The 23,624-nt window shown below is 40.6% G+C and overlaps 1 protein-coding gene across 1 annotated transcript in view; it reads right to left on the bottom strand.

The window, feature by feature from the left end:
• MROH2B (maestro heat like repeat family member 2B) overlaps window positions 1-23,624 on the bottom strand; it is a 54,229-nt gene that overhangs the window by 18,905 nt on the left and 11,700 nt on the right. Inside the window, exons 10-27 of the mRNA XM_037138506.2 lie at window positions 20,521-20,661; window positions 20,056-20,148; window positions 19,895-19,964; window positions 19,357-19,470; window positions 18,375-18,448; window positions 16,674-16,796; window positions 15,844-15,957; window positions 14,874-15,030; window positions 14,686-14,726; window positions 12,929-13,070; window positions 12,326-12,369; window positions 10,118-10,225; window positions 9,361-9,477; window positions 6,057-6,164; window positions 5,405-5,557; window positions 3,278-3,304; window positions 2,544-2,663; window positions 2,242-2,321 (exon numbers count right to left, since the gene is read on the bottom strand). Of these exons, the coding sequence (XP_036994401.2) occupies window positions 2,242-2,321; window positions 2,544-2,663; window positions 3,278-3,304; window positions 5,405-5,557; window positions 6,057-6,164; window positions 9,361-9,477; window positions 10,118-10,225; window positions 12,326-12,369; window positions 12,929-13,070; window positions 14,686-14,726; window positions 14,874-15,030; window positions 15,844-15,957; window positions 16,674-16,796; window positions 18,375-18,448; window positions 19,357-19,470; window positions 19,895-19,964; window positions 20,056-20,148; window positions 20,521-20,661 (1,826 nt within the window). The remainder of the gene's footprint in view (window positions 1-2,241; window positions 2,322-2,543; window positions 2,664-3,277; window positions 3,305-5,404; window positions 5,558-6,056; window positions 6,165-9,360; window positions 9,478-10,117; window positions 10,226-12,325; window positions 12,370-12,928; window positions 13,071-14,685; window positions 14,727-14,873; window positions 15,031-15,843; window positions 15,958-16,673; window positions 16,797-18,374; window positions 18,449-19,356; window positions 19,471-19,894; window positions 19,965-20,055; window positions 20,149-20,520; window positions 20,662-23,624) is intronic.

Genomic DNA, 23,624 nt, shown 5'->3' with positions numbered 1-23,624 from the left:
TGCATTACTTAACCCTTTAGTAGATGAACATGAACCTTTTTGTTTTCACTAGTGCTCGTGTGTGTGTATGTGGGCAGGGGGGCGGGGAGAGATTCCTAAGTTGAGAGCAGTGAGTTTATCAGTTTCGTCTGTCCTCTCAGTTATGTGTGGTGTCACACACACTGGAATGTATGTGTGACATTCCAAATGCACAGGTAAGTACATGATCCCTTCTTCTCTCCCTTTTTAGAAAAACATACATGAGGATATGAACAAACCTGGATACACCTTGGCACAATGCAAATGTTCAATAAAATATGAGCAATTCCATTTGTTATTAAATAAATGTAAATTAAGACAACCTGATACCTCTTATCAGTGACCAGATGAGTGAAAAAATGAAAAGTGATGACATGCCCCAGGCGGGCAGGGTGACACTGGTGCCCCCACAGGAAGGAAAAGTCGGGGTGGCTGGAGCAGCTCTATTGAAAGGGGCAGATGTGTTGGTACATGTGCAGTAGTTTTCTCATCTTCGTTGTCTGGCTGACTTTTTCAAAATCAACTGACCGAGATATAATTTAGGCACAACAAATTACTTCCATTGAAAGTGTGCAGTGAAATGGTTTTTACATCCCTGGAGCAACCATGATCATGAATACAAAACATTCCTATCACCGCAAGTTTTTCCTTATACCCCTTGGTAGTTCATCTCGCCCCAGGCAAACACCGATTTGCTTTCTGTCGTTAGACATTAGCCTTCAAGTGTCCTGTCCAAGTGAGGGCAGCCACTAGCCACATGCAGCTACTGAACACGTGAGTTGTGGCTGGTTCAGATTAAGATACTCTGCCATTCTAAAACACACTGGGTTTTAAGTGTTTAGTAAGAAAAATTATGCAGATTAGCTCATTATTATTTTCTATATTGAATACATGTTGAAATAATATACTGAATATATTGGATTAAATAAACTAATTGCTAAAATTAATTTCTTTTAAAAGTGGCTACTAGGAAATTTAAAATGACATATGTGACTTGCATTATATTTCTACATTGGAACACTGATCCAGAGTCTGGTTAATACTTAATTCACGTTCAATCTTTATTAATTGGAGCCATCTTCAAATTTTCCTCACTTTGTAAACGTGGCAACCTATGCCTTCCCTTATTGTGCCTCTTCCCACACTTCAGAGCAATTATGCAGCTGTGGTTTGCATCTGTTTGCCCAGTGGGCTCAAACTCTTTCAGGCCAAGGACGTATTTTGTTCATTATTGTCTTCTTAGAATCTGGCTTGCTGTGTGACACATGGATAGACCTTGAGGACGTTATTCTAAGTGTGGTAAAGAAGGCATGAAACCTTAAATATTGCACGATTCCACTTATATAAGGTACCTAACAGGTAGAATTCATAGATACAGAAAGTAGAATGGCGGTTTCCAGGGCTGATGGGTGGCGGGAATGGAGGGTGGTTTAATGGTGGGTATAGGTCCCACAGTGTGGTTCTGCTGAACACCAATGAACTATGTACACTCAAAAATGACTAACATGATAACTTTATGTTATATGTATTTCAACACAGTTAAAACTTTTTAACATTTTAATGAAAAAATGATGTTTGTGAAGCATTGTCAATAATTTGGAAATATAAAAGGTGAAGTAAGGAAAAAAACAGGATGAAAAAGCATATGCAGAGTAGGATCAGAACTAATCAATACAGAGCACTATGTATAAAAGACTTGAAGAAAACATCAAAATGTTGAAAAGAAGGGTTGAAAATAGGGGTGATTTTATCATTTTTCAAAGAACTTCCTATAGTTTCCAAGTTTTAGCAATGAACTTGTATTTCTTTTATTGCAGGGAGGAAATATGATTTTTAAAATTTACTTAAAACTACTTTCTGCTTCATATTTATTGCTACTAACTAACCAGATGTGATTAGAGCTTTTGCAATTTTGTTCATGTGAAGATCAAAATCTTCCTACAGGTCTAGACCTGGGAAGAAAAATTTCCTTTGGCACAGAAATTCCAGTCTCCCAGTCTCAATAATCATGATTCCTCTCAGTAGCTCTTTAGTCTCTGGCGGTCATCAAATGACCAGCCTGTCAGTTCTCCAACTCCAGGAAGAGAAAAGGCCCCTATTTGCAGGGACCTACTTGTTCATGTTGGGGAGGGTGCACCAGGGTCTGCACTGAGCCACAAATCCGAAGGACATGGAAGAAATGTTTGGGTTTTTTTCCAATGAGAACAACAGAAAGTTCTCTACCTGAGGTATCTGATGGCGATTAAGGCTTTCCACCGAACAGGGCTGGCTAAGGAATCCAGGGGCTCGTCCCTGACGAGGTCCTGCCACACAGACAAGGAGGCAAAATGGTTCAGAAAGGATCGAGTGAGCTTCTAGGCGTAACTGCGACTTCATGGGACCCTTGGGTGCCCTCGGGCAGAAATGCAGCAGGGATCCGTTCCTTGGGACTGGCGAGTTAGTCTCACCCATTTGTAAAAAGACAGCCCTGCACCCTTGGGAATGGACTTCTCAGAGCCTCACCCACATCCTCTCTGCTCACTCACCAGCATGTGACCGAGCAGCTGCTCTTTGTAGGAAAACTTGAACCCCCGATCCCCGGTGTCTTGGACGGCTATGCCGATCTCAGTGATACTTCTTGTGAAACTCAGTTGCAGATCCATGTCCTAAAGCACAATGATTCAAAGTACAAGCCGGGTCTTAGGCAGTGTCCCTGGTTCTGTAAACATAGGCTTGAAATGTATGCCCAGACGGAGTGAGAATCTCTGCCCCTATTGCCATCTCTACCTCGGTCTAGGGTGGAAGTTGCAGAGAAAGTGAAAAACACCCCCCTCTCCCAACCACCTGACAGACTGAGGTTTCTCTAGGGTAGTGGCTTTCAAGCTTTTTGACCATAAACCGGAACAGGGAACAGTTTACAATTCCACCCAGCATCTACATGAAACATAGCTCTATATCTATCTGTCTATAAAAGTTTTAGGATACTTCTTGCTATGTACAATGTGCTCTCCTATTTCTCTTTTATTTCACTATAAAAATGTTGCTGGTTGTGATCTATGAAATTAATTCCATGGTATACTGGCGGGTCACAGTCCACAGTTTACAGTCTAACTTCCGAACTACCTGGAACCAAATGGAGCAACCTGTTCGGTCCTAGGCTAGGCTCTGCAATTCTGGCTGGAGAATTGGATTCATTACTTATATACTGGGATGCTTTCCTCCAGAATCCAATCCAGAGGAATCTATGGGGGCAGCATTTGTGTTCAAATATGCCACATACCTTGTTCATCACAGACATGCCCAGGACCTGGAAATTCAAAGGCAAAAACAGATACTGGAGCAAGCTGTAAGAGAGTTCCCACACCCCAGCAAAAGACCCGTCCGTCAGCCTGAAGGACACGGAGAAGTGGGGCACCCCGTCTCACCAAAGAGTGGGGTCTGCTCACTCCCCCCCCCATTTTCAAAGTGTGGCTTGTTTGTTGGCAGAACCTTTCCCTTGGGTGAGTCGTGGCTGCTCTACAGGAGGCAGGGGGAGGATGCCAAACCATTGGGTTTCAGGCTTCGTGGATGGGTGGGAAGGCTCTTAGTGAAATGAGCAGCGAAATCTTCTAAAAGGAAAGTGAATAGAGCAGCTCACTTTGGAACTGGATACAGTAGGTTCTACTCTGATGTTTGTGTTGAGAATGCAGATTCGTTGCAGTGAGATTGATGTATGGGGGAATACCTGTAGCAATTTGGAGTTGCATTTCAGTATGCACAATTGTGTCCGTAAGAGCAGAATGGTGCCCTAGTTGAACCAAGCCATGTAAAAATGTTCACACTCACCCCTTAGCACATCTGCCAGCTGCCTCAGCTTATTGTGTGTGAGCACTTCCTGTCCAAGTCTGGTATTACAACTGTCTGTCAGACTTCAGGTAACTTTTCTTTGCCACTCTTTTATAATATTTTACAACTTTCACAATTGACTTTTGGTGTTTTTCAAAGAAAAGGGCCATATTTATTGTTATATATTTAACTATTTTTTAAAATTATTTTAAAGATAGATTCTTGTTTCTTTTAATGTGTCACTGATGGGTTTTTAAAAAATGTGCCCTCAACCCATTTCCTCACATGCCCTGTGTGTTTTTCTTGCACTAGTTAGTGCGTGTGTGTTACAGGAAAATCAATTGTACCTTGAAAGTGGACAGTCATCTTTACCTAAAACATCTTTATCTCCTCTCTTATTTTCACCATAATTTGCCTCAGTGATTGACTGAAAATGAACATAACATAAAGTGTCATTTTTTTAAATTATGTTTTCTAGTCTCATCATTGTGCACCAGATTTTGGGCATGTCAGAATCGTCTTTTCAGGAGCATGGTAAAAGTCCAGATTCAGTGATCCATCCTGGGAGACTATGATTCCCTAAAGATCTCTATTTATAACAGACTCCAGATAAAAATCCTCATGTGTCTGAGGCGTCAGAATCACTGCCCTGCATCTTTCTGCTAGCATGGGCTTATATCTGTATTTCACGAGCTCCCTGTGACTCCATTCTTATCCTGTACACACATGAATAGAAGTCTAGAGCACAGATTTATCAAACAGGTGGCTTCTGGAAGGCACAGCAGAGGAGATAAAGGAGCATAAGCTACAGTCTCTAAAGTCAAGATGCCGACATCTAGTGGGAGAAGCAGATGTGTACGTAATCAGTGATAGCTGCCCAAACCTGGCTATGGGTAAGGATCATTCATAAACCTTTGAAAAATACAGATGTCGTATTTCACCCAGCTCGACTGAATTGACCTCCCTGGAAAGAGGCTCTGGGAAGCTGTTTTAAACTTGATCCCTAGGTGATTCTTAGGTGGCTAAATTGGTACTAGTTCCCAAAATGGCTGAATTGACAATACATATGGTATGAAGCCCTTCATTAAACATCCACAAAGTGCTATGGGGCACAAAAGTGATGGGATGAATCCTAACTCAGTTCGGTGGCTCTGAGTTAGAATCAGAGCACTCCTGGCATGTTTGAGGAGTGGCAATGACAGTCGGGTGGCTGGGATGAATGTGGAGGGGGAAACAGGACAATGAGGTAGACCAGGGAGACTGATGAATGACATACTATTAGTAACATTTTAGAGGCTACTACAAGCAATTAATACACCAGCTGCCTTAAAGTAGAATGGGAATAATTGCTTGAAGTTCAAAGGTGGGTAAGACCACTACGGGTACAATTGGTTTGAGAGGGCATCATGGGAGTGGTAGGGTGTAGGAGAGAAAAAATTACCTGACTCTTAGCTCCCATACATACCAGATCCTGTCTTGCCTTCAGCCTGTCCCTTTGAGCATGAAGATTCCCAAGGACTGAGCCCTTCCAGGGTTTGGGAACCCTGCTATGGGAACAAAAGCAGACTCTCTTGGTCATTACCTGAGAGCACTGGCCATAAAGAAACAGGACTTGGGATACGATGTCTTGATCAAGCCTGGTGAGGAGCTGAGCCTTGGGAGCGTGGAGGGCCACGGCTCCATAGATGACCATGACATCAGTCTTGCTCAGGCTCTTTTTCCCAGAAAAAATACCCTGAGGACAAGGAGAGGCATGAAAAACATAGCAGAAGGGGGTTCTTTTCCTCTTATGTCTTTCCCCAATCCTACGGACAAGTACAGGGGTGAAGAAATGAGACTGCGATGAGGAAAATTTGTCTAAAACAGATACTCTTGTTTGTCCAGATTTAAACACCCTGGACCATGTTGTTGATGGGTCAGGCTTTAACAGAACTTTCTGCGAGGAGGCTTGGGTTTCTTTTTACTCATCAAATTTGTCTCCTTCAGACGAGGCTGGGCGTACACAATGGGAGCTCTGTTAGGCCAGAACAGCTAGTAGGGACAAACATGAGCACATACAGAGCTACTTAGGACTGTCAGGGTCAGCATTAGTGACAGAAAATAGAGTAGCCTTATTATCCAGCTGATTGTTCTGACCTGGAATAAAGACCTAAGGACTGGAATTAAGTACAATATGATCAAAAGCTTTGGAGAAGAGAATTGTTTTTGTTTTTGTTGTTGTTGTTTTGCTTTACCTTACATCGATTCATGAAACTCTTTTCCTGATCTTGGAATGTTTTAAGAACTTTTAAAACAGTATCCATGTGGTTCTCGGCACAGTATCCTAAAATAGAAGTTACTCCCTAAAATCAGAAAAGGAGATTTTGAGTTTAACCCTTCACTTATTCAACAAATATTTACTGAGCACCTATTATGTGGCAGTCACATTTATAGGTGTTGGGGATGCCAAAGTAAAAAACACACATCCAACTCCTTGTCCTTGTGGAGTACGCAACTAAGGGAAGTGGCAGGGAAGGGACATTAAATAAACACAAATTCAGTAAGTATAAATATACAGTGTTTTGATAGCAATAAATGTGATGGAGAAAAAAGAAGCAGAAAAAAAGGTGCAGTTGCTATTGGTTGGGGAAAGTTTGAAATTTAAATATGGCAGCCAGAGAAGACCTCATTGGTGGGGTGATATGGAGCAGAGCCCTGGAATTAATGAGGGAGTGAGTTGCTGGACTCTGGGAAGGAGAGCTCCAAATAGAGAGAAAGTAAGAGCCGAGGCCCCGGGACAACTGAGGAGGCCTGAGTGGATGACCCAGGAGGAAAACACCGCAAGATGAGGTCAAAGCAGAGGCGCAGGCTGGTTCCAGTAGAACCTTTTAGGTCATATTCAAGATTTCAGACTTTTAGTCTTAGATTGGTGGGGTCTTTTGAGCTCGAGTTGACTGACATTTGAAAAGGATCACTCTGTGGCTGAAATTTTATCTTAAGTGGTTAAGGTGTTTTTAATTAATTAATTTTTTAATTTAATTATTTTTCAAGTACAGTTTTCTATCTATTACTCCCATCCCAGCCCACCCTGCCCCGTGCTCCCCACCTCCCTCCCATTCCCCCCCCCCAAGTTGTCCCTGTGTCCTTATACTTGTTCCTCTAAATCCCTCCCCTATTTGATTTTGAAAGCCACAGGTAGCTCTTGTTTGGCTATGTTCTCTCCTACCCACCTTTTCTGCTCTCCATCTCTTTTGCCCCCGGCTGATTTCATCACAGTACCTTCATGGTGATTTGCTCACAAATCCTGTTTCATTTGGTTTGATTGCACAGCCCTGCTAGAGAACCCAGGGACCAGACCACTGTTACCATGGTCTCATCCAGCACCATTCTTAGTCCTCAGGTACCAGGCCACCTAGCCTCCATCACCAGACAATGCTTAGAAAAATCCCCCAAAGCTTGTAGCCTGACATTGCTATGTTCCTTGGTCATGGCCAGAGATATAATCCTCTCTGTGTTTTTTACCTTGCTGTGTTCTCACCCCACGATGCTCTGTGTTTCTCCTCTCCCACTCCATCTTCCTTCTTGTTTCTTCCCCGGCTTTCCTATGTGCCCTTATCTTTCTGTCATTTAATCTGGTAAAACCCAAGCTCTGCAATAATCTGACTCTCCAATTTACCTGTCACCTATGCCTACCCCTCATCTTCTAGATGCTACTCAAAAAGGTGACACCGCAGAGACAGTTGGTGGTGGGAGAAGGTGACTGCAACCCCAGCAGGGCCCTCGAGTCTGCACAAATCCCCAACTGTCTTCACTTAGTTCAATGCCTCTCTCTAGTTCCTCATAGCAATTCTCAATTTCAAACCTTTGTAGGGGACCGGTTTATTTTGGTCTGGCAAATGTGACTCAGCTCTGTACGGAAAACCTACAGAAGTGAGGTGGTAGGCAGGAGCCAGACCTTCAAACTGAGTTTTCCCATGGGAATCATGCCTAGAAAATGCGTCCAGACTGTTATGGCTTGCTCTTGCTAAAACTTCCTCACCCTGGTCTGAAACAGTAAATGTATATCGCCTGTCTTCAAGGTAATTTCCAAAGCCTGTGTGAACTTTCCCAAAGACAGAGCTAATCAGCTCGCCGCCTTTCCCTTCTGCACTTGTTATTTTCATTTCCTTGATCGTACCTAAAATGTAGACAATAATATTCTATGTAATAGATAATGAATCCTTTGATGCAAGACCCAAGAAAAACAATAAAAGCTTGTCTAGGCAAGGGTCGGGGCTCTCTCCTCTTGAGAGAGTGGCCATCCTGTCCCTTCTTTTCTCCACAGGACTGCCGTAGCCTGTGTACTTATTCTCATCTTCAATCACAACGGCCATACTCTGCTGGCCAGAGTCTGCCACAAACCTCTTCCTCTGAAACTGCTCACCAGAAGCATTTTATTTTCCCTTATTTTACTTTGGGGAACCTAAGGAGGATAGCTAAGCCAAGGATATACTGAAGCCAAGATCTGAATCCAGCTAGTCTCACTCACTGTAATCTGAAGTCTGGTGTTATGTGAGTGAGAGTCATGCTTAGGAGCCGGAAAGTCAACAGGCCTCAGGATTACAAATATCATGTGCCGACATGTTCCCCGTTCAGAGATCACTTACTAGGAGACGCAAGTGTGTGGGACACTCTGAAACTTGAAGTGAAGTTAAGCAGAAGAGGAATTAAAGAAGCTCAAATGGATGTCATGAAGTTTGTAAACTCCTCAGACCCCTTATTGCATGCTTATATCCAAAATAAACTTTATTTCCTAGTTTATAGCAGAAATGAAATGGCAACCAGGGTAGGGAAGATGGTGTTAGCAATAATACTAAGGGTAATAATGGATAACCAAACATTTGATTAGGACAAAAGAAATAATAGCAAAAAAAGCAACTTCAAAACTTTAGTAAGTCTGGTGGTATCTGGACATTTAATATGGGGAAAGGAACCCTAAACACCTTGGAATTCCTGAGGAGAGTATATAACACAACCCAATGACTATTTTTACTTGGTGATCCTCATTAACCCAGAGAGTTGTTTTTGTTTTGTTTTGTTTTTTAAACGGACGTCCTCTCCTTCCTCCACACTCAAATATGCTCTCCAGCCTAGGCTAGGGTAGGGGTAGGTAAAAGTGTTTTTGCAACACTTGCAATGCTTTCCAGGTTATACTTATATTCTCTCTAGGTTGAGGACTGTTGGTATGTACGTTTACATTAACCCTGTAAACTCAATGCTTTTGAAGCTTGTGATCACATTCAAGTTATAAAGCCAATGTCCAAATATGCTAAAAGATACTCTTGTTAAGTAAGAATGATAAAACTCATTTTTCAATATTTTTGTAAACATGGTTAAATAATAAGGCATTGATATTTGGACAGGGGATGTGTCACTTTTCTGTAAAAATTTGTTGGGCTATTCTGAAGTTACCTATGGATAATTCTAGACGAGTAAGACTTTGTCATGAGACTGACAGGTTTTTCTGGGTGGACTTACTTACCACTGTCAGAAGAGGGAATTGAGAGAAAGGGGTCCTACCTGTCGTTGATCCCCCAGTTGGCTGGGAGCAATCAGAAATTCCTTAATCTGTGAGCCTACAAAGTTTGTGTCTTGGCAGGATGCTAAGGTGGTTCCCAAGGCTTTCCAAAGGAATTTCTGGGAAACAAAAGACAAGAAACAGAATGTTAAAAGTTGGAAAGCAAGATGACTTTATATACTTTATCTCATTGAATCCTCATAACACCACACCTCGTGGAGGTGCGAATAATCTCTATTTTATTGGCCAGTATACTGAGGTTAAGCAGTTTACCTAAAGCTACAAGAGGAGCAAGCTGTAGAAAGTGCATTCAAACCCCATTCAAAATGGATGGCTACAGTGGGGACTGTTAGGTAGAGGCTAGTTGGAGACAGAGGAATGAAAGAACTGGCCTTTGAGCGTTCTTTTAGCTCTAAGTTTTTGCTAAACTCTAGGAGATTTTTTTTTCTGGACATAAGCTGTGTGCTAAGTGCTATAGCGGGGCTGGTATGTGCCTTCCAGTATTTGTTCTTCCTCCTTCTCTAGAACAGAACCCTGAATTTCAGTGAGCACATATCCATCCTGAAAACACAATATCTCTCAGTTTTACTCTCAGACAGCTGTGGCCCCATGAGTAGCTTTTGGACCAGAGTAAGATAAGAGAAGGTAGTATTTTCTAACAATTCTTCCCTCATTTTGATAGCAGTATAGACAAATTGGAACTTGAGTGGCCATTTTACAGTATAAGGTAGAGCTAAGGTCTCCCCGCTGGACGCCAACCTTCTCAACAGAGGTGTTGCTGTAACTGCCCATTTGCTGGTTGAAATCCTGGCTCAGCTGAATGGTCCAGGCTACATCATTGATCCTCCATAAAGATTCTTTGAGCAACTGCAGTAGGAAGTGGAAGTCAGATACACATGTGACTATTTAGTGTGCTTTCTTGGTCCTTTTTTGTTATCTTATTTTTCAAAAGTACGAATATGTATTAAATGAGGTTATTCCATTTCTCATTTAAAAACTATTTATTTCAGGACTTTTACTCTTCATTTATTTTAAAAGCCATATTCCATCATGTTCTGAATCCCCATTAGGAACAAGTTACACAGAATGTGGAAGTAACTCCGGGTCAGTGCCTCTCTTTTTCTTCTTAAATAAAAATTGCTTAAAAACTTTAAAAAAAATAATCTATCCTGAAACTTAAATTGAAGTTAAGGTTTTTCAAGTTGTGAATAGATTTGGAAAAATGCCATTAGTCAATGTTAGTTTGCTTTATTATCTACTTTAAAAAAGGGACATTTTTGTAACAAAGAAATAAATGTCTTTAAAAACCAACTAGATATACGGGCACTTTTTGCTAACTTCAGCTCTAATGACTAAATATTCCCAATTTCACCAACTGTTCTGAGCCAAGGCCGCAATCAGTCACCTGAAGCCATGTCCTTCCTCATTGAACAATTACATTAAAAGGGGTTGGTGTCTTTTTGGAGGACAAAAGCCACTGCAATTTCTAACATCTATTATTTTACCTATTTTCTTCTAAGTCTACAAAAGGACATTTAATCTCAAAACCAATGAAAAAGCCTGTATGCATTTGCTTCATAAGAACTCATGCAGTGAGTGGATCCTTTGAAGAGAAAAAAAATTAAACAGCCCTGGAAGCTGATGGAGAAGAAGGTACATGCAAAGAGTTTTGAAAGAAATGTAGAAGCATGCACAAGATTGGAAGAGGGGGAAAACCTGTCCTCGAGGCTTCTCTCTAGGGAAAGAAACTTTCTTCCTAATAAGAACAATTATTTTAAAATGGCAGCAGGGGGATATAAGGTAGGAATTTTGATGGGGAGGTGTGGTGGGGTGGAGGATAAAAGAAACATGAATAGGGAGAAGAGGTAGGTCCTAGAATTAATAACCAGGAGAGGAGACAGTGGCTTTTACATCTCATACTGGATAGTGGGTAAAAATCACTGTGGGAGCCTTTAAAATTTGTCGATTCTTACACCCACCCAACCCTCCGCCCTGAGATTCTGACTCTAAAAGGGCTGGTGATGGGAAGTGGAGGTGCTGTGGAGAGGTCACTGGAAGTTGACATTTTACAAGAAGCTGTATGTGAGTTACAAAATAGTGAGAGGGATGTAAACTACAGCACAGGGACTAGAATCGGTAATATCGTAATAGCTATGTATGGTGCCAGCTGGGTTCTGGAAATACTGGAGGGAACACTTTGTAAAGTATGTGACTGTTTAACTATGCTATACACCTGAAACCAACACAAAATAATACCAAAAAGAAATTGCAATTTAAAAAAAGAAATCCCTCAAAAGTAAAAAATAAAAGAAACGCATGTAATTCCTTTGCTAGGTCAAGAGCTCCCTGCTCATGGGCTTCTTGACCCCTTGTAGGCTCCTGAAATCAAAATCCTCCTTGTAAACCCAATGTATAACTCTTGTCTGCAATTTACCATTTTGGGAATTTGCATCATTTGGGGCTCTGGTTAGTTGCAAAAGTCCAAAAAGTTTTTCATGAGAGAAGATTCTTTTTCTGAAAAAGGGTGCAACATGGCCCCTTGGTTTTTAGAAATCAGGAAAGAGTGAGAAACAAACACAGAGGAGGAAAGGGAGTTGCATTTAGAAGCATGGAAGCAAAAATGGGTTTAGTCTGTGTTTCTTTATGTGAATGGCAAAAGAATGCAATTGTAAGGACAGAAAAAACAAAAGCCCTGAAAATTGGAGAAGATTTCAGAAAGACACAGAGAAAAATATTGGTAAGTGAAACATTCTAAACTGTCTTAAAATCTTAATCAAAATGGAAACTAAAGATTGTTGCTTAAATTATGGTGATTCAATGAGCATAATTCTTAAGTGATCACTTTAACATTTTAGTCCTTTTCCTAAGGAAAGCAAATGTTGCTGACCACCATTTGGAATCCAGATGGGTAACTCTGGCTGATTTCATCACCCCATCATCAACAATTAGCCCAGGTATTACCCTTACCTGAAGCAGCATGGTTTCCCACAGGACAACACTAGCATTCTTTCCTGGAAAGAGAAATTAATGCCATGACTGCCCCCCAAATCCAGGCTCAATTGCTCCCTTCCAAGGTCCCCAGAGGATGCCAAAGTCCCATTTCAAGCTTTGCTTTCACACGGAATGGTTATGTCAGATGAAATGTACCATGTTGCCCACTTTCAAGTGCTAGACGGGTAGGAAGAGGGTCTTCAATCCATATGAAAATCTAGACTTTTTGCTAATTTCAACAGTAACTACTGAAATGAACATTATTTTCATATTCTAACATGAATAATAACTTTTTAGAACAATACCAAAACAGAGTTTGTCTAAGTACAAGAAAAAGACCAGGGCAAAAGTAAAAGCTCCTGCTAAGGATGTCAGCTACCAGGTCCTGTTGCAGTAGAAGTTATCTGATAAAGAAACAGAAGGTGAGCAATCAAGGAAAAATACAGCGGTCCACCTTGTATATCGAGTTCATTGTTGTGATTGCTTAAAATGAACATAATGGCTTTATTCAGAGGAGTGATGCCTCCTTTCTTTGTGTTCTTGTCTCCTTGGGTAAAGACTGATCACAGCCCCTCGTACCTTCCAGAGGCTTCAGGAGCTCGGGTAAGCACGTTTTCCATAGGTTTACCAATTTGGGGTGAATTATCTCAGGCAGAATCTTCAAAAGTCCTATTGCACCAGCACCACGTAACTGCCCTAAACTGGCAAGCATGGATATTACCTGAAGGACAGAAGAGAAAATGCTGGTCAACTTTAAAAGGCCACCTACCTTTACTGTTACATGTAACAGTTATATATATATATATATATATATATATATATATATATATATAACTTAAAAGATAAATGTTACAAGGAAAAACTTTTATAAAAAGCCACCAGCACTTGGCTATTGTAAATTGTGCTGCTATGAACACTGGGGTGCATAGGTTCTTCTGGACTGGTGTTTCAGGGTTCTTAGGATATAGTCCTAGCAGTGGAATTGCTGGGTCAAAAAGCAGATCCATTTTAAGTTTTTTGAGGAAATTCCATAGTGTTTTCCACAGTGGCTGCACCAGTCTGCATTCCCACCAACAGTGTACTAGGGTTCCTTTTTCTCTACAACCTCTCCAACACTTGTTGTTTGTTGCTTTGTTTATGATGGCCATTCTGACTGGTGTGAAGTGGTATCTCATTGTGGTTTTAAGTTGCATCTCTCTGATAGCTAGCGAAACTGAGCATCTTTTCACGTGTCTCTCGACCCTCTGTATGTCCTCCTTGGAGAGCTGTCTGTTCAAGTCCTTTGCCCATGTTTTAATTGGGTTGCTTGACTCCTTAGAGTGGAGTTGTGTGAGTTCTTTATATATTTTGGAGATCAAACCCTTGTCTGAGGTATCATTGGCAACCTAAGTTCCTGCCAGTAAATAAATTGATCAAAAACTATGGTACATTTACAAAATGGAATTCTTCACAGCAGAAAGAAAGAAGGAGCTCCTACCCTTTGCGACAGCATGAATAGAACTGGAGAGCATTATGCTAAGTGAAATAAGCCAGGTGGTGAGGGACGAATACCATATGATCTTACCTTTAACAGGAACCTAATCAACAAAACAAACAAGCAAGGAAAATATAACCAAAGACACTGAAATTGAGAACAGGCTGACAGTGACCAGAGGGGAGAAAGGAGGGTATTATAGGGGAAAAGGGTGAAGGGTTTACAGGAACAATTATAAGGGACACATGGACAATAACAAGAGGGGGGATGGAAACAAGGGAGGGAGGTGGGGAAGGTTGGGGTGGTGGGAGGGGTGGGGGAAAAGGCAGAAAACTGTCCTTGAACAACAATAAAAAAGTTTAAATAAAGGCCACCTACATTTTCCCTTTTACTATTGTCCTGGATTCCCTTGATTCCTACATTAGCTATTCTTTTAATAAATTACTACAGCCCATTTGTACTTATTCTAGAGCAGAAATAAATAAAAGGTACCAACACAGATATATTTATTAATTAAAGAAGGGCACGTGGAAATAGTGCTTGAGTAAATAATACATGTGTGGCAAAAAAGAAAATGCAATCTGAACAACGGATGTGTACATTGTTTGAACAGTACTTATGGATCAAATTCAGTTTATGCTAATTTTAAAATCATGAAGTTTAACAAGCACTTCCGAGTGAGAAGGTAATCTTGGCAATTATAAACTTTCATGAGTATCATTAGTATAGTAGAACATTTATTATGCCTTTAGTGTTTGTATTTGTTTGGAATAGCTGTAGTTTTTATTAGCATTTACTCAGAACCCAGTTACCAATACTGGCTTCCATTTCTCCCACACTGTTTTATTTGTAACTCACTCACCAGGAGTCTGGCCAGGAGCTGCTGCGGTGAAGGGAGTTTCACTAGAAAGAGAAAGCAAATGTGCATGATTGCTGTGGGGGCTGGAAAGTTTCAGGTCGGGGCTTGGGGGGCAACCAAAGCCCCGCAGACTTTCTGAAAACGAGTCTCAGACAAGAGAAATGTTTTGCTTTGTTTCCGAATGTACAAACCAGCTCCCGTAGAGAGGACAAGGGCCGTCGACTCCACGGCATTCTTCTTCTTTCTCTCTTCTGCCATAATCAGAATCCTGATGATGTTGAAGAGGTGGTCCAGGGTCCCCGTGTATTCCGCAGGTACCACGAAAGTCAGGATTCTTGGCCAGAGCACCTGTGGAAAACAGGCCAAGATGCAAGGATTGCTTATTCTTTTCCATTACTTTTTCTAGGTCCTCACTGTGGGTTTGCTTCTGATTTGAAGAATTTTTCCCACTTATTAGTTTGCTCTTCAGGCCAAATCAAAACAAAATGATTAAACAAAATCTCTGCACAGCACATTCACTGCTAGTTGTAGTAAGGGTTGGTTGGTGTTTTTCCACAGGCAGTCGCTAGAACGTGGGGCAGCATGACCAATTCTTCATTACGAGGAAGTGGCCCGGGCACTGCCTCGCTGGGTCCGCTGAAGTGCCCCAGCTAGATAAAGCCTCTGGTCCACTTAAGGTGGTCTTTCACTGTCTCCTGGTTTTACCACGTACTTCTGACCACTAAATCCCTTCTCTAGTTGTTTAGCTTAAGCAAAATGCAGATTCCAAGGCCCCTCTCCTGAGGTTCAGATTATTTTAGGCTTCAAGTGAGGCCTGAGAATATGAGCTTTTAACATGTCCCCAGATGAGTGGGGATGTTTAGCATTCACTGCATTAGAACCACCACTGAACAATTAACACCATGTCCAGGTATGTCAGGGGAAGAAAAGGAGAGATGTACTAGGGTACTTACAAACTCTCATTTGCTATCCCAGTTATAAGAGATTAATTAATTGAGTAATTCCATACCTGTCTTTGGGTACCTACTATGTGCTAGGCACCTTCCTGTAGTCAGAGCATCAAAAAGCCGATGACACGCACAGTTGTGTCTTTGCTCCCAAATGGGCGGAGCTTTGGAAAGATGATCAGAGTAACTATAAGGGGGGACAAAGACCCCTCACCTGAGGCATCCCAATGACCAGTGGGTCCAGCGCTTTTAAGACCTCCAGGCTTGTTTCCCGGACAGACTGCTCTCCCTTTTCATCCTCTTGGGAGATAGGTTTCCTTGGTTTCTCCTTTAAGAAATGTGAAAAAGGTGGCTTGTTAATGCTCTCTCCTGTGGGTCCCCTCTGACTGTACAGGGGTGTGCTCTAAGACCCTGGGTGCAGAATGCAGTCACTCAGCAGCAGGGGCTCCAGGGGCCCAGCCACCTTGGTCTTCAGCATCTGGTCCCTGTTTTGAAATGCTTCTTGGATGAACGGGTTAGAAAAAACACCCCTGGCTGAAGCTGAAAAGCAAATGGTGAGGTTCCTGAACCATGGACATTCCCTCTGCTTTGCAGGCCTTCGCCATTTTCTCTGGGACCAAAGATGTCACAGGTAATGCCTCCTTGTGGAGTGGACTGCAATTTCAGTCGTGACAAACTTGCTGAAATCACTGAGATCTTACAAACGAAGCTACCCCCAGTGCAACAAGTACTGTTCTCTCTAATTCTAACAGCTCATTTTCTCTGCCTCTCCCCACATCACCCGCCAGCCTTGGGGGGCCAGGCTGCCTCCTTTTTAGGAAAAACTGTGATTTAACTGCCTTGTGTTTTGTCCGGGTCAGAAGTGATGTCAGTGAAAGGGAACTGATAACACTAGAGGCTGAAAAGCTTATGATAAAAATGATGAAAGTTAAATATCGCTTCTAACTCAGTTGTTGCATCAAACCCCAGCCCTTTCTCTCAAAGTGCAGTCAAGCCACCCACGCCTGTTACAGAGCAGCACTTGAAACTGCTCCCTCTTCATACCAGACTCTCGTTGGACATTGCAAACTGGGAGAAGACGTAATGGATCAGCGGCCATCCTTCCCTGGCTTCAATGTAGCATTTTTCACACATGGTTTGGATGAGGAGGAGGGTGGAATTTCTCACCTAGAATAAGAGAAATGCATTTGCAACATTTTACTATGTAGGGGAGAATAGAAATTTAGCTTCTATTCTTTAACCTGGACGGATCATCCCGTGGGAATCTTTTTAAAAAGGGTATACATTGAATAATGTGACTGTAATAGAGCAGCAAATAATTTGTAGGTTATGATTAAAAGGTCACAAGATAAGCTCTCTTTAACCAAAAACTTTCTCTTTAGCTCCCAAGACATGCCCTCTGTTCTTATATATATGCAGTGTTGGTGACTTTGGGCTAAAACACTGCCTCACTTTAAAAATCCTCAATGGTGGATAATACATTAAAGTAAAGTTCCACAATTCCTTATTCACAAATCCAAAGTCTAACAACTCTGAAAACTGGAGTTTTAGTTTTTAAATTTGGTGCCGACTCATTAGTGGCAAAACCCCAAACGGAGCCGTTTTAAAGCTATTTGTAATCTTATTTTATGTAGTGTGGACAGCTATACATTTTTTCCAGAAATATTAATGATTCTGACTGTGGGCTATTGTCATGGTAATGCTTTTCTAAAATCTGAAGAACTACAAATTCTGAAATATATGTGCCCCTAAGGACTGCAATAAAGTGTTAGGAATCTGTGTGACAAATTTTTCATAATTTGGCTTCCATTAGTTTAGTGGTCTGCTTCCCTGGAGGACAAAAAGCTCAGATCTAATCCCTTAGTGACCTGGTCTTTTCATGGAGGCCTGGGAAGGAAAGGATGCTTTGGACCAGGGCGGCAGAGCTACGGGGTGGCGATTAGCAAAAAGGTCACCCAGTGGTCTCACAGGAGGAGGAAAAAGGAGGTGCACCCTCTCCGCTTCTGCCCCAGGAGCTGCCCTTCCCTAAAGTTTCTGTGCTCTTTTATTCTGCCCTAAAATCTAATGATTCTTTAATTGGCTTGGCCAATTACTGGGCCAGATTTTTCTGTATAATTACTCCATTGTTATTTATTGCACAACTTTTATTTTAAACACAGTCACAGTCGATCAAAGGTTCGTATGGGGACTTTTCTCCTCTTTGTTGGCTTCTGGGTAGGGCTTTGAGCCAAATGAAATATGATTTTCATACAAAAAAATACAATTACTGATTTTTAAAAATTTGTATTAGTGTAAATTTTATATCTTTCCTAACATGAAATACTTGTTCAAATAATCTGGAAATATTGAGCAATCTCTTATGTGTCAGTCTTGTTCTACTTGCTCCCTGCTTGGGAAATAGGATGTCTATTCATAGAGTAAGGTCAGGGGTTATTATTTTTTGGGGGGAGGTATATTATTTTTATAATTAACAACTTATTTCTAAACCCTTTATTTGAAGAGCATTTCACAGTGATGCTGTGTGAAAAATGCTTTTTTCTGCTGAGAAGCCCTTGAACTGAATGTGCTTTAGAACTGGATTTTAATTGGGTTAATTTTTTTCAGGAAAAATGGAATTCTTTTAAAGATAGAATTGATCCAAGTTCTTTATAAAGTCTCATACGTAGATCCTTAAACCATCAAAACTGTTTGGTTTACTCCTAAAACTACCACCAACCACATAAAAGTCCCTGTTAATTCTCTTACTTTTACACTGGGGTCACCCAGGACGATTTTGACTGTTCTTTCGACTGCAGTGATGTGGTCCCTCAAGCTGGGCTCTGAAGGGAAGACGAGAAATTGAGAGGCGTGGTTCAGCAGGAGCACAGTATGTTCTGGGACTGATGGCAGCCCATTAGAGTTCTGGTACAAAACTGCAAAGTCTCTTGTCCTTTACATTTTATCCCCAGTTGATCCTGGTATCCTCTCCTTCTCCAGCTCTTTAAAGATGTTGACTACATTCTTTGCTCCTTATTATATTTGGTTCCATCTTGTTTAAAGCTAAGTTAGAGCATAAATGGAATTCAATACATTCAGCTTTAAATTTTGTGGAACTACTTCAAATCTCTTGTTCGATTTTTTAGTAAACCCCAGTGCTAACTGAATTTAAAAGCTATTATGATGTAGTGCAAAACTGAATTATCATATTTTATTAATCCAAGCTATCATCAATGTTATGAAGCACCCTCATTTTATATTGCATCAAAAAAAAGAGAAAAACTATAGTGGCTGGTTATAATAAAAAATGCTGTCAATCATAAGATGCATTCCAATATTATGAAAATATGTGCTTCTTGGAATTAATGAAATATGATAGTTTATTAAATTCTGCTCTTTTCTTTATGTACTAATCTCTAGAATACTGTGAATATTTCTTACAGACTGCCTGTTTATTACGCCACTTAACCAGCTTACTAAATCTTCCAAATTCTAAATTAAATTCTCAAATATTATGGATGCACTGTCATTATCAAGTCAGTGCATCCATAAATATAATAAAAGAAGGGAGATAACTGAAAAATGGCTGTTTAAAATTAGTAAATTGCAGACAACCAAGAAGACAGAGCTTCACTGGAATATGATGTTCTATAAACATCTGAAAGACGAGGGAGGGCATTAGAGCATGTGCAAACTTGGGTTTTCTTCCTGATAGAAAATCAACCACCCTGGCTTCATCCCCATCGCTTACCTTCAGCACCGATAACCAATCTTAACAAAGCCAAGATTCCCCTCCGAATGGCTTCATTATTACTTCTTATTTGTTCATCAAAAAATTCCATCAGGTCTGCAGGGTTGGAATGGGCTGCAGGTTTAAGAAACACTGGCATCATAAGAACTTGTTTTTCTCTTCAAGTAAAATATTTGTGAAGGGGAGGGGGGAATTCCATGAGGGTTGTCCAAGTCACTCTTAGGTTCATAGTTAGATTTTATTTGTTCTTTCTTCTTTAGTATCATAGAATTAATTAAGTGGTTAATACCAAAAATATGCCGACACTTTCCTGGTTCTAGAACTGAGAGTTTTATGTCCAGATGACCAGTCACCCTATATACTGCACTCTTTTGGGGAACAGGTGAGATAAGGGCAGGCACAGAACACTGTGAGTTGAAGAAACACTGTATGTGTGAAAGTAACTAATGTTGACAGTTTGCACACCCTTCATTCACCATTGTTACCATGGTCACCTGGAGACATTTTTGCTAGAAACCCTCTGAGTGTTTGGTCCTACCTAGAAGGAGGAAACAGCTTGAAGCTTCTATTTCATTTTCCTTCCCTGGAGGCTCTGGGACTCTGCACACCTGAATGAGAGAGAAAACGCAGGTGGTAGATGTCGAAAAGAGAACGCTGGCGTGAACAAAACAGTCAGATTGGACAGCATGGTCTTCTTACCTGGTGGAGCAGATTGATGAATATGCTTCTTTTCAAGTCCTTTGGAAGGCCAATGTCATAAAGGACGGCTGCGGCCAGTATTTGCTTCAGGCTCTGGAATCAAAGGTGAGTTGGAGGCTGCCCACAAAGCAGCAAGCACAGGATGTGGAAGGCAAGTAATTATGTTTTCTCACAACAAATCCATAACCTTCCTGCAGTTACCGGTTTTGTTTTGTTATTTTAAGTGATCTGCCCTTCTACCTTGTTCAGTGCTTCAGCTGGCTGAGAAAAGTAATAAGAACCCCTTCCTGGAGTTCCCATCATCCAGCTATGCCAGCTTCCAGCTGCCTTGCATTTCCAAAGAGGCATTTTTAAGTTCAGCTGCCCACAGAGGTATTGACGTTCTTTAGGCCCTCTTGAGACTTTGTGTGCTCTAAGATGGTTACCAGTGGACTCTGAATCAGTTCTTTAGGATGTGTCTCTTACCTGAGTGACATGGAAGTCAATCTCTTTGTCTTTATACTGGTTCAGGAGCCAGGGCACCTGGCCCAGGGCTTGTTCACAGAGGTCTTCCCAGTAGAGCAGCAGGCTCACGGTGGGGCCGTGGGCCTTAACGATGGACAAGGTCTGCAGAGGCAGTTGGGAAAGAGCACTTCTAGTGCTTCATTATGCTTTTTACGCATTTCTCAGAATACCAGGAGATATAGAGCCCCCCGCCCCTGCCCTGCCCCCGCCACTCCCCACTCCCTGGCCAAACTTTACTCACTGCTTTCAACCAAAAAATGTTTCTAAAAACTTTCAAAAATGTTTAGGCTAAGATCATTGCATGAGGCAGTTATATTTACAATTGTATTTATATTTATATCAACATCTATCTCTGTGTTGATTCTCATTTCAATATTTGTCCCACTTATTTCTTTAACCTCTCTCTAACAGTCACTTTCTTTCACTATACCAACACATTTAAAATTTCCTTCATATTAAGAAATGATTTGATTCCATATTACTTTGACCAACTATTATCCTCACTCAGTTTTTTTTCTTACTCTCAGAGCAAAGTCTTTTGAAGGAGTGGTTTCCATTTGCTATTTCCTCTTCCCTCCTCTAGTGTATCCCCCCCCCCAATCCACTATAATCTGGCTTCCACTGACATGGAATGAACAAATGAACAATATCAATGAACAATTGACACTGACATACAAAAAATGAACAAATATACATGTAATATGTATTGATTACAAAAGTTTAGAAATCCCACAAGTCATGAAGAAGAAAATATTGTATCCACAGTTCTCATAGATAATCACAGCTTAGTGAATTTTTAATATGTTCTTTCTTTCACTTAAAAAAATCTTTTCTCTATGGATTTACATTTTTAAAAAAATTGATATCATTCTTTTAATACATAGCTCTATATTCTACTTTTTCTGCCTAATATTAGATGGTGAATGGTTTTTCTACTAGCTAAATTTTGCTGTACAAAAACCTACTTCCAAAGTTAATGCACATAACAACCACCATTTATTTCACTCAAGACTGTGTGTCAGTTGAATTATTCTTCTAGCACATTTCTGTGAAATGAATACTTTTCAAGATTCCTCTTGCTTGAACTATGCCCATGGATTCTAGATCTCTCTTCTTCTTTGAAAAAGCCTCCTTTCTTATGCTGTGAGATCTCATTCCACTTGGTTCCCTCACTCCTTCAGCAGCCCATTCTCAGTTCCCCACTGTGAGTTCTTCTTCCTTTGCTTTTCCTTAAATGTTCATTCCCCTAACCCAAAACTTGATTTTTGGTCCTTTTCCACTCCACATACTTTTTTTTACATTTTATTTTTCAATCAAAATTTGAAATCAACACTATTTTGCCTTAGTTTTGGGTGTGCAGCGCAGTCAGTAGACATTCATTACAGTTCCAAAGAGTTCCCTCTGATCATGGAACCCAGAGTCTTCCTGAACAACTCCATCCATAGCCACCTAGTCAGTTGTCACTTATATAAAGCTGTCACTTATATAAATCTGTGCATCTGGCTTTTGCTTTTCTTCCTAACACTAATCTTGAATATCCCCAAATCTATTAATATCTCCAGTTGGATGTCCCATAGGCATTCAAGTCAGAATATTGAAAATTAAACCCATTTTTACTACTGCACCAAATATGTTATTCCTTCTGTTTTTCCTCATCTTGATTAATGGCCCCAACATTATTCAAGTTGGAAATCTAAGAATCATCCCAGATTACTCCATTTCCTCATTATCTGTGCCACGTCCTGTTGATCCTATTTTTCAGCATGTGATTTCTTTGATCCCCTTAGTGTTCAGGACCTGGGATGTTTCTAGAGCCTCTTAATTGAGGCTTTTGTTTTACTCCACCCCTATACCGAATTCATCTTTAGCATCAATATTATAATGATTTTTCTGGCACTTAAACCCTTGTTTAAAAATTTTTTAAAGGTGTGTCATTTCTTAAAAACAAAAAGTCCAAACTCCTGAGTAGCATTCAAGGTTCTTCATTATGTAGCTAAGACTTTTCTGGTGTCATTTCTTTCTGCTTCCATATACCTTCCCCCTGTCCCCTTGGCGTTTTCCCACCAGACTCGCTCAAGTGTGCATGTGATCTCATCTCCAACTTCTGCTTCCGTAGGTTTTATTCCCTCTTTAGGGAATGCATTTGCCCTGTAGTAAATGACTTCAGGGGTCAAAAGCTCAATTCCAATGTCTCAGCCTTTCCAGAGCTCATCATATTTCAGCACTTCCCTCTGCATTCCTTTACTACTTTATATACCATCTTATCATTTGACTCTCTTGTGGGGAGTTAGAAAAGTAGTCATCAAATTTGTACTGAGTTTTGTTTTTCAGGTGTCCTGAAGAAAAGACTTCTATAGGATAATTTAAATATTCCATGTTTGCGAATAATTTAGCTAGCACAGCATGTTAAAAATAAATGCCTTAATAGCTTAAAGGATAGAAAAGAAACTGAATTAGAGAAGGTGGCTAAGTGGTAAATCTTTTAAAATGCAGCAATAGGAGATTAAATAGAGTATAATTTAGCCTACTTTAAAAAAATGATAACAATTAAGCAAGATAAGGACAGGATTATGTATACGTACTTTGTGAACTATTCTCCAGAAAGCATTGCAGTATTTTGAAGCAGTCAACTGAACTCTTTACATGTTATTTTATTTCACTGTGAAAGCCATACACGCAGGAAAGTTCTGTGGACTGTTGTTTTTCCTAACCAGTGACTCGGCCCAAATGTTGGTTATGATATATGACACGAAGGAGCTAACACTCCATATGTTTTTTGTTTTAGCTTGTTTATTGTTCTCTCCACACATTGGAATGTCAGTTGCATGAGAGTGGGGATTCTGGTTTGTTTAACCTCTGCTGTGTCCCCAGCACACAGAACCGTGTCTGGCATGTCGTGCAGATCCAGTAAATATTAGTTGGAAGAATGAGTAAATACTGATTAGCACTAAGAAAAATGAAACTTTTGATAAACCTCATAAAAACAACCCATAGCTTTCCAAAACTTCCCCCCAAAACAAACAAACAAAAAAAACCAAATGAAGTTAACAATCATGTGAAAAAAA

This window comes from Artibeus jamaicensis, unplaced genomic scaffold, assembly GCF_021234435.1.
Source record: "Artibeus jamaicensis isolate MK-2021 breed Jamaican fruit bat unplaced genomic scaffold, CSHL_Jam_final scaffold_369, whole genome shotgun sequence".
In the NCBI taxonomy this organism is placed as follows: domain Eukaryota; kingdom Metazoa; phylum Chordata; class Mammalia; order Chiroptera; family Phyllostomidae; genus Artibeus; species Artibeus jamaicensis.
The sequence above is the reverse complement of the archived record's forward strand: the minus strand, read 5'-3'. Positions and strand labels throughout refer to the sequence as shown.